Source organism: Pempheris klunzingeri, chromosome 14 (assembly GCF_042242105.1).
Source record: "Pempheris klunzingeri isolate RE-2024b chromosome 14, fPemKlu1.hap1, whole genome shotgun sequence".
Lineage (NCBI taxonomy): Eukaryota > Metazoa > Chordata > Actinopteri > Acropomatiformes > Pempheridae > Pempheris > Pempheris klunzingeri.
The window spans coordinates 1,875,224-1,902,232 of NC_092025.1; the positions used below are offsets into that span (position 1 = coordinate 1,875,224).

Here is a 27,009-nt window from a genome sequence, read left to right on the forward strand (position 1 = left end):
TGAACTACTTCATATAGGGTTTTGCTGTTTAACCTGCAAAACCTTCACTCTTGTAAAGCCATGTCTGCAATTAAGTCCCTAAAGACTATATTTTCCAGTCCAATGAAAATATTTCCCAGTTTTCCATTTAAAATAAACTGCAGCAAAATAGTGTGAGTGTCTGTGTGATGAAACAAGACAGAACAATGCACAGCTGCAGCAACAGGATCATGAAAAAGTTGATGATTCTCTGAATTTGCATTGAAAACTGCTTAAAATATTTTTACTACACTGGAAGATTTGTTTTCTTAACTATGAGACAACCTCTGAAGAATGGAGTCTACAATGAGTCGATAGGAAGGTAGGAGGTAGGACTCAGCTGATACTATAATAGTAATATTCATAATGACTATAGCTGCCACATAAATGCAGTCCAGCAAAAATACAATATTTGTGTCTGGGCAGCAGTGGAGTAAGAGTCTAAAGAAGAATAAAATGGACATACGCGAGTACAAAACTGTATTTAAGTACAGTATAGAGGAAATATACGTGGTTACTTTGCACCACTGATGGCTCATTATTTTCAACATGTGGGAGCCCTTTCATGAACAAAAGCCTCTGTGAGGAGCATGTATAGGGTTACAGGTTAGAGGAGCACTGGGGGGGAATTCACTACAGCTCAGACATTCAAAATGGTGCCACGATCTCAGTTACTCAATCAATATTTATTGCAGAAAATGAAATAAATCGATATGTATATTAGTTACAATCCCTGCAGGGAAATGACTGACATTCTGCAACAACAGTAAAGTCAGTGTCTGTGCACAGAGCAGATGCCAATAAAAACATCAGGAAGCAGTTTATTAATCACACACCGCCCTGCTGCTTACTGAATGCATAACAGGAGCCGATGCTCGCTGGCTGCCATAAGCAGGGGCACTGAAGCTGAGCGTGATTAAAACAACCCGTTTCCCCCTCCGTTCCTCAGAGCTTAAAGGGGACTCTGTCTGAATGCGGACAGATTTCTATATATATATATTAAAAACAGATTACAGTCAGTGATGGTGGAAGAGAGCAGCTCTACCACGTATTGTTAATACCGAGACATGAGGACGACCCACAGCGCGCCTGTGGGAGTGTGTTGTCATGAACAGCAGGTGAGTGGTTTTAAATCCGATAGTCTAATAATGTTAACACTCAGTTAACAGATTAAGATGTTATGTGCATAGGCTTCTCGACGATAGACGCTGCTGATGGTGCAGGAGCGTGGTGGTGCACTTGTCATCCCAACAGCTCGCTACGGTCCTGCAGTCCTCTGCTGTGATGGTGGATGCAGCCTCAGGAGCCAAAAGTCACAACAAGTCCACCGGAGCCATCATCCTCCGAATAACTGTAAGGCAACCTGTCCGTCTGTCTTGTCTTGTCTGTCTGTCTGCCACTGAGCCACTTCAGTCCTCTGAGCAGATTCTCTTATTGAAGAAACAGTAGTTAACATGATATACAGAAATGTCTTCAACAAGCTGCTTACAAAAAGAAAATACAATCATTAGCTGAATAAAAAAAAAAGCAGCCAAACTATTTGGTTGCTCTCAAACATGTTCACACTTTCCGTTGTTCATGTGTTCAAAGCTACATCTTTTAAAAACAATAAACCATCGAAGAACAGACTGAGGAGTTCATTAGGATGCAATGCAGGATTAAAAAAAACACAATATTATGGTTAGTGCGTAATGCGACAAGTATGGCCGAGTATAACGTCACAGTCCCTGGATAAAGGTTCATTCAGTTCCCTTTTGACACATGAACAACCCCGCTGAGGACAGTAGTGTACAGGAGCAATCTTTGAGGAAGACAAAGAGGAAAGTTGCATATCATTTGAAGACACCGCAGAGAGGGGTAAACATAAATCACTCACATCCAGCTAAGCTTTCTGTTAGCTACAGTGTCGCTCCTTATCGTCCTTCTAGGAGGGGTGGGCTGTTGATAACACCACCTCTGTACAGGCCATTTTAAGTGACTGCTTCTGATATCTCATAAAGCTGACACACACAGCTTTGTTTTACAGCTTTTATATGCACGTTGCATATAGTCGTTATTCTTGTTTTATTTGGAGCAAAATTACATTGACTTTAAATGAACTGATATAAATCCACATTTCATAGCATTAGTGTCTGTAAGTAGTCCTATTACTATCTCCCTTCTCCGTATTATCTTGCACCAGTCGTGCAGTGAAAACATCTCCCTTTGTGAATGTTTTTAACATGACTCTCTGTCACAAGAGTAGCTCCTGTCATTGCACTTTAAATAAAGGTACTAGAATTGTGCAAATCATACAAATCACCACTCTTCGTTTCATCTTTGGTCCTGTTGGTCCACCGTAGGAAGCCTACGGTTTACAGCAGGGAGAGTTTAAGTCTCTGCCCTCAGTGTCAGTGAGGTAAAGAGTGACGGCCCACACCGGTCCCTTCTGTAGGTAACAAGGCCACAAAAGCACTTAAAGATTTCAAAATGTTGCATAAAGTCAAATAAAAGAAACATGCTAAATAATATCCTCTGAAATGCTATTCGTCCAAGACAGGAGACCTTCATCCACACATGCACACGCTTGCTTTTGGTGGAATTTCTGCTTCTTTTAGGAAGCAGGAAACGGCAGTAAAAGAGGATATGTTCCCATCTGCACAGCTTTCCCATTCACAATGCAGGAGCCCCAGTATGCAGGTCGGGCAGTAGGGGGAGTAGGTTAGCCAGGAAATTTGCCAGTGCAAGTCTGAGGTGGAGGTGGTGATGGTTGTTGTTGTTGTAAGAGGGACTGAGGTGAGGGCGAAGGGGGGGTCACGCATGTGGCTCCCCCATGGAGGTAGAGCCATTGGCTTTGCTCTTATTCTTACTCTTGCGGTTGAGCATACGACTGAGCGTGGCTGTTCGGCTGGCCCGCTCCACTGCAGCCGGAGACTCCAGGTAAACCAGGTCATTGTGGGACTGGCTCATCCCCGGGTCCTTGCGCTGGTGACGCCGCCGGAAGAAGAGCTTGGCACTCTTCTGCAGGAAGCTGCCTGTTTGGGAGAGGGAAAGGACAGGACGCATTCATTGTGATACGATGAGACAAGGACCACGTCAAGATGACACCACTCACCACTTAGTCATGTACAACTTTAATCGGAACTATCTAAAGTAGCAGCCATTTGAAGATTGAAGCAGCTGAAGCAGAAGTGGCCAAGAATTTGTGTTGGTTATTGATGGTGCGACTACAAATCTTTCCTGTGTAGTATTCACTTATTCACTGTGTGAAGCTTTGGATGGTGACAATCAGACGTGACAGGCTACCACAGTGAACTGTACCCACGGACAGTCGCTACACTTATGTGCCCTTTCAGCACATAAGGCGTTTCTGGGATTCGCTAATATCTGCAGGTTAGATCACATGGACATCAAACATTATGAACACTATGACAACTAATTAATGACAAACAGAGAAACAGCCTCCATACACCATGAACTTCTACAGCTACTTTTAGCGACGAGAAGTAGTTTCATCCCCATTATGATTGTGGTATTTTGCTCTGCAGTATCAAGTTTGCACTTTACTGGGATACGGATATCCATATTTAAAATGTAATTAAGGAGTGAAACAGTGAGAATGGTCTTTGACACCTGTACAGTGGCTCCTATAATAATAAGCAATATGTTATAATGCAATATAATATCTCTCAGTACAAATAGTCACAGTACTTTGTTTATATTGTGCAGCCCCACAACACTTGTACAAGTTCTACATTATAGCAACTATATGACCTGCTAGTATCTAGTGGATTTTACATGAACTGAAAATAAATTTGACATTGCAGAAAACCCATGTTATCTAGTCTACTGGCAGCTAGCAGACACTACACACACTACAGCAGTATGCTGCTGAGCACTAAGGATGCTACAAGTAATCCATGAGACAACTTACTCATCCGGACATAATGTGTGCTTAGTACTGCTTTCCTCTAAGAGGGCAGTGATGACAGTTCAAAAAAGAAAGGTTGAAACAGAAGAGAAAAGAAGACAAAGAACAGACGGCATCACTCAGGAGCCACAGATGGCCTTGGAGACAGCCAAATGGAGAAAACTGATCAAATTCTCCTTTAAGGCGAAACGTTTTTGGAGGATTTAAAGTAGGATTTCTGGGATAAAATGTTGGGTAGTCAGTGAGTCTCCTCGGTGACCTCTCACCTCTGCTCTTCTTGCAGCTCGCCTCAGACACACACATGGATAGTGAGGTATGGTGTAGTTCCTCTCCGGTTTGGCTCTCCCAGTCCTCCGGAGGCCGGCCTATTCCACTGGGGCCTTCCTGGGGCTCAGACTCCTCTGGAGGGCTGCTGGTCCCTGTTGCAATCGCTGTGGTCACATCCTGAGTAGAGCTGCCCTCTGACATGGAGGCGTCCATCGCTGCAGCGTAGCCCGCCATCAGAGCCAGCTCATCATCCTGAGACAAGGGCGTCTGGGAAATTGAGCACATTTACATTCTGTTGTTGTTGGTGGTGGAAACTGAAGTCAAAAGCAGCAACCACTGGAGACTGGCCACTCCTCTGCACTTCCCACTCATTTAAAACAATGAATTAAGTGAAGCCGTTCAAATAACATCAAATAGTAAAAGTGAAAGCAGTGGGGAGCCCCTCTGGTACTCATCCTTACTTTGGCAATGCCAGAGATGATGATGGTGCTCTTCTTCACTGGGGACTTGAGCTTCTGCTTGGCAGACTGGTGTAGTTGTCTGATGGCGGCCTCAGCCACCGGGTCCGTGCCATTGAGCATCAGCAGCTCAGTGTCAGAAGAGGACAGGGCTTTGCTGACTGTGGCCCCCAGCATAGACGCCTGCTCTGAAACACGACGCTCTGACAGTTTGGGCTTGTTGGCCACCGCTTTGTGGGCAGGATCTGAGGGAGCACACATTTATCTTCATTGACTGCTGCAAGGGTGTAATGCAACTTTTAACAATGTGCATTATGAGGTTGGAGGAAAGGACAACAGTTTCCACTGTGGTGCACTAGTGGGACTGTTTCACAGCAGACGTTTTGACTTGCCATAGCATGGAAAGCACAGCTCTTAACATTTACGACGGCTCTGTTCTTTGTTCTGTGTCCCAGTGAAGCATTACAACGGGGTTCCCCAGTCTGTGGTTTTCCACCGGCACTGGACTACTTTTGCGTCATGTAGCTGTGTGTTGGATGTTTTTCCCTCCTGGTTGGTAGACCTATTTTGAGTGCAAATTGTGTGCAGCTAATGCTCTCCGCCTGGCCTTCAACTTTCGTATTTCTACCTCTCATATGAATTAAAAACAGTAGGAAGAGGGGAAAAGGGAAGAGAAAGTGAAAGGACAGAGCAACAGATTAGTCTGTGGCTCAGTGAACTGATCTACTCATTCACAGAGCACAGTGTTTTATTTCTGGTAATACTCTGTGTCTAATTACACAGGGCCACTTTAGGACCTTGGGAAAACTGCTTGTGATGCTGGCACACAAAATATTTATGGTGTTACTTTGAAGGTATCACAAAACACTCTGCGATGACAGCAATGCTGTTGGACTTAAAAAGCAGAGTATATGGTTTCCAGGGACATGCTGAGTTCTGGTATTAGGCTGGATTTATCACCCGGACCTGGCAACCCTGCATTACAATGTGACAGTGAGCCAACATGCACAATGCCATGCAGAAAATTCGCTCAATGGAATTCAACTATCATTAATCATTTTACCCGTGCTTCTCCGAGTGTGGCATGTCAAAATGTCTGCCATGAAAAAGGCCTTTCGACATGGTTTTTATTTTCAACTGCTGGAGCTCCTCTTACAGAAAACAACAATGAGACTCCCTGTACTATATCTTGTTTGTACATCAGTTATGGGGCGCATTCCTTCTCTGAATAAGGACATAAGTTGTCCTCTTCAGCACTGTGTAGTGTCACAGTTTGAGGTGCTAACCTATGCTGAGTCCAAGGGGAAGTGGTCGACCAGGTTTGCTCTTCACCGCGGTGATGGTGGTGACCACGGTGCCACAGGGCATGACTGTACGGTCCATCTCCACCCTCTTACTGGAGGCTGGGGTGGGAGGGTGCCAGGACCTCACCTCACTGGGCTCCAGGTAGGTAAACTGAAGGATACAGTTTCACCACAGTTAATGATCTAACTTTGTGTGCATAAAATTCAGATACATGAAAAGAATTAAACTCTGTTGATATTAAAAGACAAATGTGTGACTGAATCCCAGTGCTAACTGGGATGCTGGTCTTACCTCAGTAATAAGTGATCCAGTCACTATGTCTTTGGTCATGAGTGCAAATGTTTGCTGTCCTTTGGGCTGCTTCTTAACAAGATCAAAAGGCACTGACACCTGACCAAGTAAGGAATCTGAAAAAGAAAAAACACACAGGTCTGGTAGTACCGAACCATGTGATAGTCACAGCTGGTGGACTAAATGACTATTGCAATGATTAAAACACAAACACAGCATCAAAAGGCAGCCAGTATTCTCCTTACTTTCTTGAGGTTGTCCATCATTCATCAACTGAATACTGAGCTCTTTTGAAAGTCCATTCAGTTCACTGGAGGAAAAGAAAGAAAATCCATTGCCACACTTCGATGGACTGCATAGAAAGACTATGTGTTTGTTCGCAGTTCCCAGTGGTAAAACTTACAAAATAAATGGCTGGTCCCAGGCAGGATTGTTTGTGTTCTTCAAAACAGATGTGTTAAACCTCTGCGGAGGATCATCCAACTGCAGCACACACAGAGGATTCATGCTGCCTACAAACACACAAGCAAAAAACAAAACATGGTGCATCTAAGATCTAACACAAATCCATACAAACATCTTTTGACGGCTGATAAAACAGAATGTGTTGTTACAGGAATGCATTTTGCTTTGGTCACTGCTTTGGTCGTATGATGAATTATGCACAGGTTAAGTACTGGTTATAGTGCCTCCTCAGCACAAGTGAGACGGCCTATTTCACGGAGCACTTAAACTGAACTTTATTAGCCAAATGCCAGAATCCAGTGAAATGCCAGTGAAAGCACTGTGTCTTAATGAATACGACATCAGCAAGAGGCTTAAAGACAGAGCTTCCACTGCAGCAGCTCTGGATCTGGCTTGTAGCCCACAGGAAGTCCTACAAGCGAAGCAAAGCGAAGTGTTCTTTACTTAAAGGAAGGAAAACAGATAGCGTTGAATGCTGTGTCATGTCTCTGCTGCATAATATTAAGTATTGGGCAGAATACTTAAGAGGGTGTCTGGAGACCTGAAAGCCTGCTGGGCTCGCCTTCAGACAATGACTCAACACAGGTCTAAGACTTCATCACAGGACAAGCCTGTCATCAACTCAAAACATCTTGTCATCTAGTTTCATGGCCGACAACAGCCCGGTGTTTTGTTTTCACCCTGATCATAAGGGAGTCTCACTTCTGTGCCGGGCCGTGCCACCACACTGGGCCTAGTGATACTGATGTGGGTGTCTTATTAATATACTGCCAACATTGTTCAGCTTTAACCAGTAGACTACCATCTATGACACCCAACAGATCCTCTCCTTGTTCTCTGAAGAGCTTCTGGAGAGGACACACACACACTACAGTATTTGGCCCAAAAATAAATGAGTAAAATAATTAGAATAAATACGGTTAATAGTTCCTAAAATAATAATGTAATAAACTCAGTGTTGATTAGCTATAACAGAAAGTGATAATGTTTTAAAAAAGGTTCTTTAAAAGGTGAATAAAAATAAATGAGCAGTATGAGCTGGTGTGACTCACTAAACCCAACGCTGATCTGACCTTCTAAAGTCTTAATATTAGAGGAATATCAGGACACAGACAGCACCAGCAAGCTAATAAGCTAATTTACCAAATTTGTTCACTCCCTTAAAACCCTCAGTTTACATCCTACATTGATGATGCAATTAAAGTGTCTGCTGCTGACGCTGGCCAAGACAGCTGATCGATCTGAACCATCAAATCAGAGGCATCTCGTCTTTCGGACTTTTTTTTTTAGATACATTTGGAAAACCACATCGAGCAAATCTTGTACAAAGCTGAACAGAGTTGACTGTGGCTGGTTTATGATCTGCAGACAGAATAACTTGGTAATTCTAAATTTCTAAAAGGAGACCAGCATCCAACCTGCAGCATCTTCCTCCTGGTTCAGTGTCACCCGGATGTTCTTCACCAGCAGTTTCCAGTCGTGGGCGCGGGGGGGTTTCGGGGGTGAAACCACATTGTTGCGGGCTTCCTATCAGAGAAACAATAGTAGGTAAATAACTCTACCATGTTGATCTACTGCTTGTAATATTAATGACAGCAATGTCAGCAAAGTGCCCTCTTCCCTGCTTCTTCATATAGGAGCAGCACTGCGCTGGAACACAGACATCACAGGGACGATCACGGGCTTTGAGAAGTCAACTTGAATCAAAAACTTTTTCTGTTGGTCAAATTACTAGCTACTTACAGTGTGCTTGGTGTAAACGAAGAGGTGTCCGAATTTAGAATAGGAGAATAAAACTACTTTGGGTGTGGTTTCCATTTTTTGAATGTTGGCCAGACGGTGATCCAAGTAGAATCTAAAGTGCACAGGCGTCACTCCTTTCAAAGACAAACATAATAATACTTTGCACAAGAGGGGAGGACGCTGTGGAAAACAACCCTGCTGACAGAATGTACTCCTGTCTCTTATTTGCATGGGATTTTCATTATGACCACGGAGAATTTGCATTAGAAGTCGGCAGTTTTAACCTCAATAGACGAGGTGTCCGATAAGCAGATGGACAACAAATTAATCATTTTGGGGTTTTTTTCCAGGGAAAATTCAAAACATCGGGAGAGTGGGAAATGTCAAAGGATCACTTTGGCAAAAAACAGAATAATCAAAATAATAGTTAGTCCTAATCTGATTATGCAACTAAAAAAAGCACACACACAGTAAAAAGCTTATTGTGAATGCATGTCAGCATAATGAGCTCTTTACACACCACTGCAGGCTTTAGTTCGGCATGCAGTGCCCCAGATTACATGCTCCAATTACGAATCTTTTAGATTTTTGTGGAGACAGTAGCACGGCAGGTTTAACATAATTATATTCATATTATATTGATAACACTTGGAAGAATCTGTATTACCATCAAATGCACCCAAGTGGTGCCGAGGTTAAACCTACAATAACTGCTTCTGAGACATTGTGAACACAACTTGTCATCATCTTTTTTTGTTGTAAAGAAACAGCTGCTTACTTACACGGCGTTACAAACAACAACATTTATTTCATTGGGAGTAAAGTTTCTGGCTATGTGACAAATGGAAGTCTAACATTCACACCCTTTTGGCTCTGTTTTGGTATCCACCAACTCTAGAGGGAAGTATCTGGCTCTTTAGCCGCTAAATTCTACACTGTGTTGACCAGCTAGTCTCACAGTGCGCCTGTCAGCCACTTGGTGCTGAGCAGGTGGTGTACAGTGGGTTTTAAGAGCTTTCTCCCTGAACACAGCACAGCAGCTGCAGCTGAAAATGGCACTATAAGAGTGGTGATAGTGTGACAAAACAGAGAGGTTGTGAGCCACTCTGCTAACAATGTGCTATAATTTGTTATAAAGGTCCATAAAAGCCAAGGGGAGGTGCAGATTTAGGTGATAATTCTCTGGGTTCATCACCTCACTTTGTTTTCATTTAATACATTGTCATTATTAAAATATCAATTATATATATATATATATATATTATATATATATATATAATTTAAAGTCTGTTTGCAGCACATTGTACAAAAAAGTCAACTTCCACACACTTGTCTCTCCGTGGCATTCTTGTGTGGCAGCTGTTAAGATGTCATGCATCAGTCATGACTGCCCCACTTACCTTGGCCTCTGAGGCCTGAGCAGGCCTGCAGCTCAGCAGCACAGAGGGACGCGTCGCACATAAGAGCTGCCTCAACTGCTCCTTTACGGCTGCTACACTGGAAGTGTTGGCATTGTCCTGACAGAGGGGGAGATTATGATATCAGACAAATAAAAGAACACAAACTCAACAGCCAGTTTATTTTTATTTTGGCAAAAGGTAACCCAGACGTTGAAGGGAAATGTTTCACTGTACCAAAATAAAACGAAACTGGCCTACATGGACAGCAAGTGCAACTCATTGTAACTGCAGCCTTAAAATTACCTGGGTGAAAGCTGGTGTCACCTGCAGCTCCCTTGTCTCCAGGTTGGACAGTCCCCAGCTCAACTTGACCTCATCCTCAGCCTCTTGCATCTGCAGATCAAGCTGAGGAACACAGAGGAGAGAAAAGCATGATGCCTTATGATGCCATGGTGATCAGAGGTCATACCATGCCCATCAGCTTCACTTATAGGAAATGAATAATAACAGTTAAATGCAGATTATATAAAACAGGAATGTATAATATCAGTACTCAGGATATCAAGCAGCATATCAAAAATGATGTATTTGAGGAAGTGAATGGGGGATCACAGGATTACTGAGGCTGCAGAATGTTCTGTAACTGTGCTTGTGTTGTGTAAAATGTCACCACTGCTACAGCTTCCACAACATGAGACTTAACGCACATCGATGGATTAGTTGTTGTTTGTTGAGTGAGTTCAACGGCAGTGAGCAAAGCTCGGCTCGGTAAAACTTTCTCATACCTTGAATACATTATTCTGTCAATCTATTCCAAACAGCAATCTGTGGATATTTAGCAATGGGATTCATTTGTGCACTCTGCTGGGAGAAAATGTAGAAAGGAATGATTTTTGAGAAAAGACGACTGCGTGACTGTTGGAACTGATTCGTGTTCTTAGGTGTTTATGATGGTGGATACTATTCATTTCGTTAATTTTCTTTGTGTTATGAAACTGTAGTGGTCACCAAGGTGTACGTCAACGCATAGCTCAGCTAAGAAAGTGAAAGAAGAAGAGAGAAAAGAGCAAAGACAGAAAACAGACTGGGCCATCGTGTCCCAGCATGCCTGGATTCCAGTGTAAGACTGAACAGCCGCCTCTGTGAAGCCAAACAAAGGCCTCATCAGATAGCAATGAGGACGCTTAGATGGATCCAAAAGAACAATATCACAGCCTGCACTCATCAGACCCAGATCGGTTCATACAAACAGCTTAAACTGGGGGGCTATGTTAGCATAATGCTAAAACACCATCCACATCACCTGAGGAACAGAGGCCGTGTGCTGAGAAGGGCCACGTTAAATAAATAGCCATCAAATTGGTTTCATGGCTCACATCACCTGCCTAACCACAACGAGAGAGACGTGCCTGTTGTGGACTCATACAACAGACACGTAAATGTTCCGTTTGCATTTCAAAGATGGGCACTGCTTTGTGACGACACGTGTCACATGTCCCTCACATGCAGCAGGCCATGTGGTGCAGTGGTGGGTTAAAAGACAAAGTACACTGAGCAGCGCACCACAGTGTGCTGGGTGTCTTATTGTGTCCGTGTACTATAAATGCCCAGGGCTTCTGTTCCACATATCCCAGCACTCATAACATGACGAGCCAGGACCATTCTAGCATGGATCGCAGTCAAAAGCTAACCAATGTCCCAGTGGATGGATGGAGATGTTTGAAAAAGCTTTCTGACTTTTCCAGACTAAACCAAAACAATTAGAGTGAAACGGAGACAAGAGGGTTCCTTTATGTTCCTGCGACCACAACTGATCCACAACCAAAACAAAACGCCCCGACTCTAATCCTGACTTTAGCTTTCCAGTCTCTCACTCTGGGTGTATTTATGGCACAATGAGCTCAGGAGAGGTGGCAAGCACCTTATTGGTTTAAAAATAGCCTTAATACAATTGGGTTAGCTTGTATAGCCGCTTGTATCCATACATTGCTGCAGATTTAACACTGAACTAAATACAGGACGAAAGCTTAGCCCGGATTAATACACACCTCCCATTACATATCCCAACACGTCACCTTTGACTCGATTTCATTTGAACTCTGCATCAGAGTCTGGCGAGGGAAGAGTGTTACGAAAGACTGTGAGTGAGCCATAGGATTATTTCACTGAAAAACCAGCCCAGTCAGATTGGGCTGTGATAAATGAGATAAATCGCTGTAATTTCCAGGTAAGAACAAGTAATCGTTCGTCATTTGTATCATAACTTCAGCGTTACATCAATCCCTTATAGGCCCCTGACAAATGTGAATGTAGACACAGCAGTCCAGCCATACTGGAAACGGGCCTGACAGTGATTTTAATGAGGTCTTCAGGACATTAGCCAAGCACAGAAAGATATCCCAACCATTTAATCTAAGACTCCTGCCAGCAGTGAGCCAATGCTGGGCAGCACATCATGTTCAATAAAATCTCCTATTAAACTAAACCACACTGACTTTCAAAGGATGTATCTCGGTCTTAAAGGGGACGTTGGAGTCTAGAGCGTTGTTTACTTTGATGAAACGTTCATCGGCGCTCTAGGATCAACTATAGAGTATTTACCTGCAGCTCCAGTGGGGCGATACAGACTGCATACTTCCAAGGATCTGCCGTCGCCAAGGCTGTCGAAGCTGCACTGACGGAGAACTGAAGCTTCTCCCCGACCACACTGCAGGAAGTGGCCTGTAAGGAAGACAAAGTGAGACATTAGTGTAATATAAATCTACTGAGAATGTTGGAGCTAAAGCAGTGATGGCATTTGCATGCTATTCACGTGTTTTTACACCATGTAACGTGAAAGAAAACAGGGAGGGGAGCCAAGAATTTAGAACTTGTACTGAACTGTAAGGTGCTGTAGGTTTATCCACGTATGACAGGAACTGGAAGTATCTGTTACTGTCACATGCAAGATACACATGGCACAAAGAGACTGAAATAAAACCAGTTAGATGTGTTTACAAAGCTGAGTTTTGCTCAATACTCCCCTGAAAGCAAACGATTTGCCTCAGGAGAGGTTTTAGCTGAACAGTGAAAAAGGAAGAACACTTGTACAAGTTTCCAAAGGCATTATCAGCACATCCAATCGTCAATAACTCATTCTCACTGCAAAGGAAGGTGTCTCTAACAGAGTAAATTACTACAAAACAGTAAAGCATCCTCTAGCTTGAAACCTATTTATTCATTGCATTCATTCTGATGAATGCATGCTTGTGTCTAGTTGGGTATTAGATCACTGTGAGGGGAAACCTTAGCATAAACATAGGTGCTGGTGCATTCCTGTCTGCCTGCTCCTCCTCAGTGCTGATCTTCACAGCTAGGTAAGCTTCTTAACACACACACACACACACACACACACACACACACACACACACACAGAGACACACACAGACACACACAGACACACACAGACACACACAGACACACTGTGTGGGTACAAATAAGCCTCTGTTCATTAAACTCCCTGCATTGAAATACAGAGCACCTGGTATTTTGGTCCATATCATGATGATCACAAAGAAAGGGCTGAGTTTGCATTGGGAACACTGCAAAGCCAACCCGGGCACCAACACAGCAAGCAATTTGTCCTGATCTGACCTCTCCAAAAAATGAAAAACCCTCCGGTGGCAGTTTATTTAACACACAGCAGGTTTGGCACTTAATCTGTACGGGCATCGTGCAAGTAATTCACAGGCTTTTTGAAACATATGGGGGCCTGAAAAAAATGATGATTAGGCTAATTCTGCCAAATCTAAACTAATGAGGAAAATGTCTGTACCAAAGCTGGTCAGCTGATGAGTCAGAGCTTGTCTACTGCAGGTTACAATGCAGCACTGGTTGGAGAGAAGCTCCTCTGCACTGAATCAGGGAGGGGGAGATTGATTTAATGGACAGGCTTTTAACGAGGAAATAGGAAATCTTTAAGTGTCTGCTGCTATAATCCAGATGAACGCTGAAGCTGCCATGGAAAACAATATTTTTCAGCGGTTGGGGAGGCACGATACCCGCATTGAACAGTAGTGCAGCTGATCAAGATATCTTGCAAGAAATATGCATTGGTCACGATAAAGATCTAACAAAAAACAGCCATACACAGGCAGTAAAGGCATTAAATAAAGTAAAGACTATGGTCAGTGTACCTTGTTCCTGACAGACTTCTGAAAGCTGGACACTTGGCCGACCGTGAGCTCCGATGACTCAAGGCCCTCCTCCTCGAATGTCAACAGAACAGGACCCTAATGAGGAAGAAGACGTACTCTTTGAAACAACAGCAAACACCTATTACACAAGTCACGGAGCAGAAAAATGGTGCTGTTGCCAGGAGATGAGTAATGATCGTGGTTGTAATGGATCACACTGGCAACGTCAAAGCATATGTTCAGACTTGATCATTCCAAGCAACAGAACAAAAAGCAGGGGGTTCAGAGGTGCTGCAAGAAGATGCAGGTTTCACAACTCTGCAGTGTACGTGTACGTGTCAACTGTCAAAAATGTGACCACTGTTAAAAGTATGGCATAAGATTTGGATTTGGTTTGGTCTTAAAGAGCCACAAGTCTGTATGAGAGCAGGAATGAGGGGCTTGTCTGCAAGCTGCACTTTCTTTATTGAAGTCACCTGCCTGCCAGGGTGCAGTGGTGGCTCGGTGGTCATGAGACTTACCCCACACTTCCTTGATTCGTCATTCAGTGCCCTGCACCAAGCTCCTCTCCACTGACTTTTCCAGCTTTTCAGCGACAGCGCCCATCCCAGCAGAGAGGCGGCTTCCTCCTCCGCCGCATTGTCCTCTGCTGCTCTCGGTTTACTTCCTACACCCCTTTGTTGGAAATACTGCACGAAGTACAGTATCAGAGTGACCAGGGATGCAATGAACAGAGTGACCATGCATAGCCACTGCGGATCCTCCAGACCGAAATATGAGCCGGAACTTTCAAAGTCGGACATTCTTTGCAGATGTAAAGATGATCACAGCTTAACACACCTCCTCGGAGAAATGTCCTGGCAACCTCATAGTCTGTATTTGGCCAGGGAAGGGCGAAATCAATGAAAGCAATCTCCCAGAATTGATAACAGCACAGATCTCAACCCCAAAAACAAATTGTGCTTGTTGTTATCCCTGTTGCAGTACTCCATGGCAGCTGCTGAAAGACACACACAGGTCCCAAATGACGCGAGCTGGTTGTAGATCCCGACACCACTGTCAGAGAGGTGCAGCTTGTTTCTTGCTTCAGATTGACCTGCAGGAGAGCGCAGCCCCGTCCTTTCATTGAATATGGCTGTTAGCTTAGTTGGCTAATCTTCGCCACGGTTCGCTTAACTAGCTATTCTTCATTAGCCACGGAGCCGCCAAACTTTCCCAAATCGGGATTTATTTCCAAAGTCTGAAGTTAAGCAGCACCAGACGATATCCGGATACTGAACGGGAGTCCGGTGAAAACATCCTGGTGGCGAACAGTGCCGTCCTGGTGCTGGCCGCCGGACTCGGTGTGACTGCACAAAGTTACCGTTTAGAAACGGATATGTGGCACAAACTGTAACTACCACAATGCACCGCGGCAGATGCGAGCGTTTGTTATTGTCCGGTGGTCTTGCTGAATAACGCGCATTTGCGGTGTGACGGCCCAAGTGTGGCACCTTCAAGGTTTGTTTCAGTCGGCAATGCGGGTTGCGGTACATTTAATGGCCGTGAGCCCAATTTAAACGACGCATTTAAGGAAAAAAACGACATTAAAAAGTGTTTTGAACTGCGCGGCTTGCCGTAGACTGTGCCGACGTCATCATTACCACATCTTCCTGTCCCATTTCTAGCAAACAATTAGCTGTAGCGAGCTGTTGTCCAAAGTGTCTGCGCCCCGGCTGCAGCAGTCACCTTTGAAGGGAGGGGGGTAGCCTTTATGAAAGACTTTGTACTTAAATATAGTGTATTCCACTACATGGGAGAGGCTCCGCCCATCTGTAGAGGTAAACAAAGTACATCTTCGTCACCTGACGTGATAGAGTTGGTGTACGGTAGACACCGTCACCCTGCACGAGTCTTCACCTGTAGATGGTTACAGCCGTCATTTCGCGATGAACTGCCGCTCTGAAGTCCTTGAAGTAACGGTGGAGGCGAGACAGGTGGAGGAAGCTATGCTGGCCTTGCTGCACACCATCCTGCTGCATCGCAGCACCGGGAAATTTCACTACAAAAAGGAGGGGACCTACTCCATCGGTACCGTGGGCACGCTGGACTTCGACTGCGACTTCATCGATTTCACCTTTGTCAGGGTGTCCTCAGAGGAGCTGGACAGGGTGATCAGGAAAGCTGTGTCTGAGTTCAAGGTAACTGGTGGTGTCGGTGTGTGATTGTTGGCTGTGGTGCGTGGGCAGGCCTCAGGTCTGACTGGGCTGATTTTATTATGTGCTTTGGCTACAGGACGCTCTCAGCAACTCTGGCAGCGACGGCATGGGCCAAATCTCCCTGGAGTTTTACCAGAAGAAGAAGTCTCGCTGGCCTTTTTCTGACGAGTGCATTCCCTGGGAGGTGTGGAGCATCAAGGTCAACGTTGTCAACCTGGCCAATGAACAGGAGCGACAGATCTGCAGGGAGAAAGTGGGCGAGAAGCTGGGCGAGAAGGTGATCAACGTCGTTGAGGTTATAAACCGCCACGAATACCTGCCAAAGATGCCCACCCAGTCCGAAGTGGACAATGTTTTTGATACCAGTCTCAAAGATGTCCAGCCATACCTTTACAAAATCACATACCAGATCACTGACTCTCTGGGCACCTCCGTAAGCACGACAATGAGGAGGCTGATTAAGGACACCCTGGCACTGTGAGGATGCTCCACGACACAGAGGAGGAAGATCTGGATGATTTTATCCACAGCCGTGTCTATAGTCCTGCCTGGCAACTCTTTCTATGAAGAAAAACAGGTTTTGTCAGGTGCACTCCTGCTACGGCAAAGCGGTGTCCGTGTGAGCGACCTAATGTTTCTGCTGTGGTTCTCATGTTGCTCATATCTTAAGATTATTGATTATGTAATGTCTGTTTCAATGATACTTTGTTTTTGCAAGCTTTCTCTTTTCAAACTGTCTTCACCCTCTAGGAATGCAACCATAACACAGTAGCAAATAGGACTATTTCTTCAAAAAGTTGTGTTGCCGATTATGTCCGATCTGTAAATTATTGTAAATCTTTGACAATAAATGCTGTTCATTGTAACTGACAGTAATTATGGTCAGCATTCATAGCTCTTTAGAAGTAGAGGTTGATTCTGATCATAACGTCTGAGGTGAGTGCCGTTGGTGAAGAGAAACTCACAGAACGGGATCATGTACTTAGATAAAATCAGATTTAAAAAAAAAAAAAAAAGCAAAATCTATGGCAGAGTTTGGGAACAGATTTCCTCATCTATGTGAAAACTTCCTCTCTGCGCACAATTTCACAGAGAGCGTGACCTTACACGTGGGTCGGACAGGATTTCCAGTTTGCAATTTTTCCAAATTAAAGCAAACTACTCCCAAGCTCACTCCCGAGTTTCCAGCCAGAAATCGTCATGGTGGCCCACAGTGTGAAAAACATCCCCCTGGATCGGGGTCGTTTGCCAACAGGATGTGACGCACGTGTCCGCTTTCACACACTGTAGTTCCACAGGTGGTTTCACTGACAAGCTTCTATTTGCCTCACCGGTCACACTGATGAAACTGACAGCTGGCTTTAAAGTATCTGTGCCTTACTGGTGTGTAAAGGAGAGATCATTCAGTGTTTTTATGTGTAGGCATAACACAAATATTTATCTCTTTTTACAGAGGATGAGGATTATAGATGTGTAAATTCAGACGTGGAGAGATGTGTCTCACTAGAGCCAAGGCCCTGTACATTTCATTGTCACGTAAATACTGCACACAGGCCCTCCGCTATCTGCTGGGAATTACTGAGGGACTATGACAAAGTCAAAATAGTGTTTTGGTGATGAAGACGCAGTAAATCCAGAAAGTAGAGTAACTTCAGAGCTCAAGTGTGTCAAGAAGACAAAGTTAAGTGGCACCATACATGCTCACTGGGGGCTGTGGAAGTCATGTAAAAGTGGTTAAATGTTATTTGATTAAGATTTAAATTGCTGGACTGGGGAGAGTTTACCACTTCTTACAGAATAAGTCAAATACCAAAGGGTTGTGTATATATATGTATATATATACTTCATTGATACTCTTTATTACAGAAGTCAAGCACAAAAACTGTAGAAAAACCTAAACACAAAACAGCTGCAAGTCTCCAAAAGCAACAATAATGCGACCAATGCTGATACAAATATTCATTATTGCAGTGAGAGCACAGGAATACTAAAAAGATAAAACTTTTGTTTACTAACAAAATTGGTACAAAATCGAGGATACAAACACTTCCATATACACAATTCTAATCATTTCTGTGAAACTGTCAGGAAGTTTTTATCACAAGAAATTAAGAGCACTATTATCAATACAGAATTTCTCCAAAGAAGTTAACATCACAATGCAGCTCGCGTCGCTCATTTTGTGGAAAAGAAATTCCCATAGATTGTGTGGAGCACTCTTTGAATGCAACATCTCCCAAATAGTAGCAATCATAATAATTTATGACAAAGTTCTAATCCATTAAGCCAAAGCAGAATTATATACTTGTACAAGAATACAATTGTGAAACAACTGGATTACAATCAAAACATAATCTTTAATAATAATAAATCTCTAGGAAGCAGGAGCAATCTGTCACCATTCATGGAATAAAAAGGTCTGCTTTCTCATGCATCCTTTTTGTGGACTTAAACACCTTGTGAGCCTGAGTCATCTGAAACTATTGTGCTTTTAATGGAAACTATTTCTAAAGTTGCATAAGGCCATCAAAGCGCTGTAAAGCTTGGTTAATTACCAAATGTGTTAAACTGCAAAAAACCTATCAGCACATGAGTATTTACATAACACTGGTGTTGCACAGAGGCTATTCAGTGATTCAGGAGATGTGACAATGTCTGATATACAAAAATGAAAATTACAGTTTTCATATTGATTACTAAAGTAGAACCTAATTGCATTACTATGCTGTGGTTCTCTAAAAAAATCTTCTGAGAGTTTTCTTGCTATAAATATTTCAGACTGATTTCTAGCAGCTGATGTAATAAGACCAAATACTTGACGGATGTTATCTAGTATTTAGGATACTAAATCAAATTTCCAATCATTACTAGTAAACTCAACTGAGCACCTTTTACAAGTTTTTTTCCAGCAACATTTAGGAATGTAAATATCCATTTACCTGTGAAATTTACATTTGCTTTTCTCAAATCTTGCGAGTGATGATTGCACTGTCTCATTCATTTGTGCGCACATGAAACTGCTTCACCAGGCCAGTCAGGGGGATACATTATACGTACTGAAAGAAGACTGTAGGAGGCCTAAAACAACAGGTATGTGAGGCGTGTTTGATGAACAGTATGTGATATAACTTTATCTTATTATATTGATGGTCTCATTCAATCAGAAAAAATGGCACAAAGGCAATCAGAAACTCAAAAATGAGAGACCAAATGCAAAAGAATAAAAGTATGAGGGGGAAAAAAAAAAAAAAAGGAAACTGGGCCTATTTTTCATTTCTATTTCTGCAGCCTAAAACCTCAATTGGTGAAAGGATCCAGGCAAACATTTAGTTTGTACTGTGTCCTCCATTAGCAGGATCGTGCTGTTAAACAAAGTGCATATTGAATACATTGTTGAGGCCACTAATATTATCTTTAGGGATGTCACTCACATCAAGAGACAGATCTGATACAGAAGCAAATGCACTACTCTTTAACTCAACTGCAGCCCACCCCCAAATTAAAGCACTTTTTCCACACTTTGAGAAAACAACGTATACAGTTGTACCTTTGGTCACTGTACCTTTGAGTCAAAGGGATACATCTGCAGTAATGAGGGTCGCAACTCTGTACCTTGTTTTCTCAAAACATCTAAATAGATAAATACAAGTAGACCACTAAGGGAGGTTTAAAATAGATAAATGCTCATAGCTCCTTTTGAAAGGAAAATAATAATCATTTATAATCATCTCATCTCACAGAAGAATCTAGCACTTGATTGCACATTCACGTTTACACCTCTAATGAACATGGCCACTTTAATATATGACATTGGAGGCAAGCAAATAAGCTATACATTCAAAGTCTTCCTTTTGTAGGCTGAGGTGTGTTTATTTTAAAACTAAGTGTTGTCTGTCAAGAGAAATACACGTCTGGAACTGTCTGATGCTTACATGTGGCTATGACTCTGCTCATGGCTCCAGAGACTAAAGGCCGTCTTGAAGGTCCTGTGACAGAGTTTACACATGTACTGCCTCTTAAACGTCAGAGCAGAGAGAGACGGTGCATGGTAAAAGAGCGTGTCTGATTCCTGAGGGCCACCGGGACTCTCCATGCTGTTTGACCTTGACAGGGGGCTGTGGCTGCCGCTGGGTCGCCGTTCCAGTTCAGGCCTCTTCGCCTTGCTTACTGACGAGCTACAGGGCTCTGGGCTGCTGGACTCCTCGGCCACTGCTGCAGCGGCCGGCGCCGACTGAGTGGATTTAAGCACGGAGGGCTGCGGGGAGGGGCGCTCAGAGTTTTGAGGGGTCGTGGGAGGGGAGGGAGACAGAGGCGAGGGCTGTCCGTCGATCTCTTTGGCTCCAGGTTCATTTGCAGTCGACATGTGGGACTGGAAGTGGCTCCAAAGGCGGAAGTTGGTCCTGAAGGCTTTGTTGCAGATGTGACAGATGAATGGTTTGATGTGGCATAGCAGCTCCTGGTGGCGTTCCAGGTCTTTGCGAGAGCTGAAAAGATTTCCACATTTCTCGCATGGCCACACACCGGGTTCCTCGGGCCCAGTTTTGGCAGTCTCTGTGTTGTCCCTCTCACTCACAGCCTCCTCTAACGGCTCCTCCTTCACCACCAGCTTGCCATGGTGGCCCATGCTCAGGTCCTCAGGCACATAGGACGAGGAGTCCTCCGAATCGTACATGGGTGGACCCGAGGAGTCGCTGTAACTGATGTTCTCTCTTGAGCTCCCAATAGCTAGGGGCTCATCACTGTAATGCTCCTCCCTGAGCATTTCAGACGCCTCTTCGTTGTTCTCTTGTTGCCTCAGGTGAATCTGGTCTTTAACAGTCATCATGTTTTGGTTGTGGACCTCCACCTGGTGGCGCCAGATGCTGAAGGAGGACTTGAAGGTCCGCATGCATTCCAGGCACGTCAGCTTTTTGTATTTACAATGTGCCTCATGGTCCTTCTTGACCGCTGGATTTGAGAAGCGAAGGCCACAGTAGGGGCATACGGTTGCATGTCGACAGCCCCTCTCATGGTCGCCCTGTTCAAAGAGAGAAGATAGCTTCATGTTGCAAAGCCTGCAGGAGTAAACACCAGCGTCTGTGCTCTTCTGTTGAATGATCTCATCCTGTTCCTGGTAGAGGATGCTCTCGGTCGCTGTGTCCTGGTCAGCTTTTTCAGCAGGATGTGATCTTAAATGCTGTCTGTACTGAGACTGGAACACAAATACTTTCCCACAGTAAGGACATATGAAGCTGGGCCTTGATCTCTTTTTGGTGAGAGCAGGAGATTGCAAACCCTGTTTATTCCTCTTTAACTTCCAGAGCAAGGCCTTCTTTATCTCCCTCTCTCGCACAATGTCTATCAGCTTCTTCTGAAATTTCTCATCCAGCACGGAGGAGCTGGAGGATGAGGCTGGGTTTTGTACTACACCATGCTGAGTTTGGCAGTGAGTCCACACTTTGAAGTTGGTATGGAAGCGCTTGTGGCAGATGTCGCAAGCATACGGCTTTTCGGGGTTGTGATACATATTTACATGACGATGTAGTCCAGCGCTGGACCTGAAAACCTTTAAGCAGTTCCAGCATTTGAAGATCTTGTTCTGAGGCGGCTCCCCACTGTTCTTGTTAGAGTTGTCACTGGCACTCTGAGGTACTGTTTCTGACATGTTCTCAGCGAGTGAGAGGGTATGCTCCTTAAATAGTTTGCTCTTCTTGAACGGGTACCTTCTGTTGTCTGGCCTGTCCCTTCTTTTCCCCAAAGAGCTGAAGTCATCCCTGGAATCCTGGTCATAATTTGTTTGCAAGTCTTTAAGATTGACTGGCAGCGCATCTCCGACTGTGATTCGAATAATGTCCATGGGGTCAGCGAGTGGACTGCTGGGCTCAGCTTTCACACTGACCTCTCTGTCTCCCTGAGTTTCTTCAACATACCTGCTGGGACACTTTGACCTGAGAACCAGAGGAGATGTTCTTTTTGAATTGCCATTGTGAGCAGATGTTTCTGGCCCAGATGCTTTAGATGCCATTTTAACAACAGACTGTTCACGGTTTTGCAGCTCTTTGAGCTCCAGTGTGGGTGAGAAGACTGGAACAGGGCTGTCCATGGACAAAGATCTTCGGAGTAGGCTTTTTATGAGCGGCCCGCTCCTGTCAATAGTCTGGCTTGGCTCACCGGCCTGACCCTGTAAGGGCACTTTGGTGTGATAGAGGGGCTCCTGCTCCTCATCCTCCTCTTTAGTGTCCTGGTCCGTGGCAGACTGCAGCCCGATGTGCTGCACTTCAGCATCACTGAAAGACACAGAGGATGTCAGCTGGGGCCTAACACATGTGATGTGCGACGGATTCCCTTTTAATATGGAGGTGTAAGGATAGGTGGACTTCCTCTCAGCAGCTTCACTGGGTTCAGATGATTTCCTGCTGACGGGCTTCCTGACAGATTCATACAAGTTGTGTTCTGATGGAGGCTGAGCTGACTCTCGAATAGAGTGGGGAGACGATGATCTCTCTGATGTTTTTCTCTGATAGTTGGAGCGGGAGGGATGGGTCGTGTCATTCCGGACCCGGCACACAATGACGCTCTTTGTCTGGACATCATTCTCATCTCCTTCTGAGAACGAAAGCCTTTTTCTAGACACACAGTAGGATGCATGTGGCCTTGTTGACACAATGTTGGTAAGGAAAGGGATTCCAAGGCTGTAGCCCAGCTCTTGAATGGCTGCCAGGCTGCCTTTGTCCACAAACAGTGAGGAGGAGTAAATGTAATTCAGAACTATCTCGAAGGCGTCAGGCTCACAGAAGTCCAGGTTTACAACTTGCAATGACTCTGCGTCCATCCGTGTGAACAGGGACTGGAAATACTCACTGCTGGCAGCCAGAACACTCTTATGGGCCTGGTACTTCTGGTCCGCCACAACCAGGACTACATCACACATCTGGCCCCGCAGGCGCTGTTCATTCAGAACTCCCAACACTGAGAGGGCATGGGAGGGATTGCTGTAATGCACTAGGCTCTCCATGGCTGAAAGACAAGACGATTACATTTTAATGCAGGAATGTGAATACAAAAAGGTGCTCATTAAGTGTGTACAAAATTACTGTAGAAACGACACGAGAGGGCACATGCACACATACAATAGTAGACAACTGGAGCTCATTAGATCATCCCAGTATATTATATAGCCTTTTATCACAGTTAATCCAGCCAAGAGACGTCAGCTGCCACCTGATGGTACATACAAGCAACTAGAAACCTTTAGAATTCACTGGGATTTGGATGGATTTCTTTCTTTATAATTACTTCAGTTTAGACAGAGTTAAGCATTTTGCTTAATAAGTGTGTGGTCTACAGGAGCAATAACAATACTGATGATAATATAAGTACTGTGGGCTGTAACTCTCTAAACATTAACTAATTACTCAATGAACAGAAAAATTCAGATATTTTCCTTGTGGATAAATTGTTAAAGTAATTTTTCAAAAGTAATCCATTTCCAGCTTATCATTTGAGAGGATTTTCTTCATTTCCATATCAGTGTTGTAAACTGAATATCCTCGTGCTTTTGGATCGTTTTCTGATATTTTATAGACCAAGTGATCGATACAATATTCGGTAGATGAATTGAAAATAATTGCTGGTCGTAGGCCTACTGTGAACAAACTCTGACTTTCATTGATTTCATTTTTCTGGGTCATACATACTAATGACTTAAATAATGTTCATTGTATGAGTGATCACTGGTTGCACTGTATATTGTTTTTACATTACTTTTGTTTCTCTGACAGTTGTCATTTTTACTGATCACTAGAGGTCGTAGTTGAAACTTTAGTGCAAGATAAGTGCAGGAAGTTTTTAGGAAGTGCAGAAAGTTTGCCTTTAGAATAAAGCATTTTCATCGCCAAATGTGTGAACAGGGCAGAGTTGGACTTTCTCACCTGAATTAATGATTATCTTACATCATAGTTTCTTAAAGTTTGCTCCGATGTAAAAATACATTAGCTTTCAAAGGCCAGATATTTCACACAGCAACTGCTAAACAAACATTTAACAAGTGTGACTATTGTTTAGGCCATCATCTACTGAATAAGTTGTTGAGATGAGATGCATCATGAGCTTAACATCTCCTGAGAGAAACCCTGCACTGGTGACCACATACAAACATTCTCCCTTTATATTTATGGTAAAGTAGACAGTGAGAATAATGCAATAAATTACCAGTGTGTGAGATGTACAAGGATTGGTTTGAGAAAAGTCAATTAGTGTATATAAGTACATATATTAGGGATGTGTCCCTCCATCACTGAGACATCCATCTCAATACACTGCAAACGATCCGATACATCTAAGATACATAAGAAGTCACTACCAATGCCATGTGATATGATTCGTCCCTATTGTAATGATATGATTTCATTCAACACAATACGTTGCAGTTTGACACAATGCAAAGGAATATGTTGCTACATATTTGTTTTGTCCAATACCACAACTTCTCATTTCTGTTGCCATTTCTGTTTGACCTCTAAGACATACTTGGCCCTTCCATTTGTAGATTCAAATGTAAATAAAAAAGTTAACTATTGTTGGCAGTTTTCTGATGGGGCTGCTCTGCACAAATGCACAGCATGACTTTAATCACAAATCACCTAATTTCAGAAAACATTTATGTACATTCAACAAATGTATTTCTATCTGAGACCTTAACCTTTAACTTGCTGCAGGCTAAGATATTGTAACATAGATTATGCCACAGAAATATGGCAGAGAGTGAAAAGTGAAAAGCAGCTCCAGTCTCCACAGAAACAGGGATTTATTCATTTCGTATCATGCCTATAGTTAGTGGATCATAACATATCAGGTATGGAATTAAACTGCAGATGCTCTGGTTCAAAACAGGACCAAACTCTTCTATAGATGTCAGTGTTTAAGCCGCAGATGGTCAGACAGGTACAGGCATGCACACATGTGCACACACATGCATACGCCTGGAGGGGATAATTAATCAGATTTTACTGATGCAAAGATGTTAGAAATGATGCCTTGTGAGTACACCCCAAATTTTTTCCTGTCAACTTTGATTGATGTGTTTTTTTAAGGGGGAAATTAACTGTAAATTCAAATTGCAATATTCTTAAATCTGAAAAGCAAGCAGTGGAGGTACGGCTAGCTAAACCTACTGCAGTCTAACACACCACTCCTGCTTTAAATGGTCCCTTCATGAAGGCTATAATGTTCAGTGTGGATCTACTTTATGGTCACTCTTAGGTGTGTAGTTTAGGACTAGGGCTGAGTACTTTTACCTAGGTATGCCTGATATACTGGAAACTGAGTATATTTATATCACCCAGTAATAAGACATCAACTTATTGTGTTGTCCTCATACATTAACACGTGTCAGTCACTGTCTGGCACATAGCAAGTGTTATCACTATATGAATTACAGAGCGTTATGTGAAAGATCTCTTAGTGAGGAGCGACTGGAGTCACCTTTTCTAAATACAAGAATAGCTGCATCTGCTAAAAGTGATCATCTTACTTATGTTTTTCACACATAAAACAATGAAAACTCTGCACGTTGCGCCTCGAGGCGTTTATTTTGAAAAATGTCACCGGAAGGCTCGTTCCTCCTGTTGACATGAGTGACACTTGCTATAATGGGTTCATGTGCAGAAGCTTCATTCATTCATCAAAAACTAACACCCGCTCGGCTGCCTCTTCATCCAAACTTGTAGTCCGCGGACAGGGAGCGTCAGTTCTCAATGAGGAAGTCAAGTGGGGCTTTCGGCATTAGATCATCCACGAGACGTGGCCACATTTCCACTGACAGACAACTTCTCCAACCGAGACGTCGCTTTCGGTTTTAGACCCCAGTCGCACGTTTCTCTTTCTGTGTGGCTCAATGGCGACGGACCGTGTCAGCGACTCTGTAAATCACGAGGGGAAAAGTTGAGCGCCTTTCAATGGACTCCGCCGCGGTAATCCCGGAATGAAAACACAGTCCGCGCAGACAGAGAGGCTGTCGGAGTGTGGGGGAGTGAACTGTACCCGCTGCCCGAGCTGGAAGTGGTTGTCTGTTTTGTTTCTTTCCTCTTTTTTTTTTTTTTTTTTTTTTTTTTTTCTAAAAAACGGTTCAACCCGGCCTGGCACGGCGCAGTTTGTGGCTGCGAAACAGGTTGTGGCTGGTCGGGTTTTACAGCAGCACAATCCCCCTTTCGAGTTACGTCAGGGAGGAAAAGGAAAACCCTGTCCTCAACAGCACTCTGCCAACTGTGTTCCTCCCTCCCTGCTACCGTAGTTTAAGGTGAAGTTCGGGAGTCCGTCCACACTTACCCTGCCCGTCGGTAATATGCTCTCTCCTCCGCACAGCCGGGACTTTATTCACTGTTGTTGTGTCGGTTTCTGCGCGCTGGTCGTGATTCCATCCATCTTGAATTTGACGTCATCCCACACCAGGGATGAGGTCATCGCAAAGAACGCTCGTCACGTGCACTGCGCTCTGATTGGCTGGTAAAGGACCTGGAGGCGGGGCCAGCGCCAGACTTGACACGGAGGCTAATTTAAAGGGATAGGCCATATTTCTGGCTTTAGCTGCCTGTGTTACTGCCATGATTTTTATTACGGCCAAAGGTTTCAAACAGAAGTCACAATCCATATTGCAACTGACTGTGTAATTGGGCACTGTTCTCTTATTATTTGTTTAAAGTAATTATTGTAAGTTCGTAGCTTTATTTAGCTTGATGTTAAGTCACATGTGCTACAATAAACTGGCTCATGGTTGAGACTTTTTTGATGACAAATCTACAT

At 43.8% G+C, this 27,009-nt stretch overlaps 3 protein-coding genes across 3 annotated transcripts; 1 reads left to right on the forward strand and 2 right to left on the reverse strand.

Annotated features, from left to right (window-relative positions):
• Nucleotides 1-481: 481 nt before the first annotated feature.
• On the reverse strand, nt 482-15,389 carry LOC139213209 (C2 domain-containing protein 2). The gene is made up of 13 exons (XM_070843855.1): nt 14,554-15,389; nt 14,033-14,128; nt 12,459-12,578; nt 10,161-10,262; nt 9,858-9,974; nt 8,133-8,241; nt 6,653-6,761; nt 6,495-6,559; nt 6,250-6,365; nt 5,940-6,108; nt 4,657-4,898; nt 4,195-4,462; nt 482-3,032 (listed from the first exon to the last, which is right to left on the reverse strand). Exons 1-13 carry the CDS (start codon nt 14,833-14,835, stop codon nt 2,812-2,814), a joined length of 2,016 nt encoding a protein of 671 aa, XP_070699956.1. The 5' UTR covers nt 14,836-15,389; the 3' UTR covers nt 482-2,811.
• Nucleotides 15,390-15,458: 69 nt separating this feature from the next.
• Nucleotides 15,459-17,078, forward strand: atg101 (autophagy related 101). The gene is made up of 2 exons (XM_070843723.1): nt 15,459-16,212; nt 16,307-17,078. Exons 1-2 carry the CDS (start codon nt 15,961-15,963, stop codon nt 16,709-16,711), a joined length of 657 nt encoding a protein of 218 aa, XP_070699824.1. The 5' UTR covers nt 15,459-15,960; the 3' UTR covers nt 16,712-17,078.
• A 2,394-nt stretch (nt 17,079-19,472) lies between these two features.
• zbtb21 (zinc finger and BTB domain containing 21) lies at nt 19,473-26,612 on the reverse strand. Its single transcript, XM_070844242.1, has 2 exons — nt 26,536-26,612; nt 19,473-23,226 (listed from the first exon to the last, which is right to left on the reverse strand). The coding sequence occupies exon 2, from the start codon at nt 23,222-23,224 to the stop codon at nt 20,159-20,161; it is 3,066 nt and encodes a 1,021-aa protein (XP_070700343.1). The 5' UTR covers nt 23,225-23,226; nt 26,536-26,612; the 3' UTR covers nt 19,473-20,158.
• Nucleotides 26,613-27,009: the final 397 nt, after the last annotated feature.

Bases quoted from the DNA above. Each gene is read 5' to 3' on its own strand.
- zbtb21 (XM_070844242.1), bottom strand. From the start codon at position 23,224: ATGGAGAGCCTAGTGCATTACAGCAATCCCTCCCATGCCCTCTCAGTG.
- atg101 (XM_070843723.1), top strand. From the start codon at position 15,961: ATGAACTGCCGCTCTGAAGTCCTTGAAGTAACGGTGGAGGCGAGACAG. The intron at 16,213-16,306 runs GTAACTGGTGGT...CTTTGGCTACAG, and splicing joins AAGCTGTGTCTGAGTTCAAG to GACGCTCTCAGCAACTCTGG.
- LOC139213209 (XM_070843855.1), bottom strand. From the start codon at position 14,835: ATGTCCGACTTTGAAAGTTCCGGCTCATATTTCGGTCTGGAGGATCCG. The intron at 14,129-14,553 runs GTAAGTCTCATG...CTTCCTCATTAG, and splicing joins ACGAATCAAGGAAGTGTGGG to GGTCCTGTTCTGTTGACATT. The intron at 12,579-14,032 runs GTACACTGACCA...TCTTCCTTACAG, and splicing joins AGAAGTCTGTCAGGAACAAG to GCCACTTCCTGCAGTGTGGT.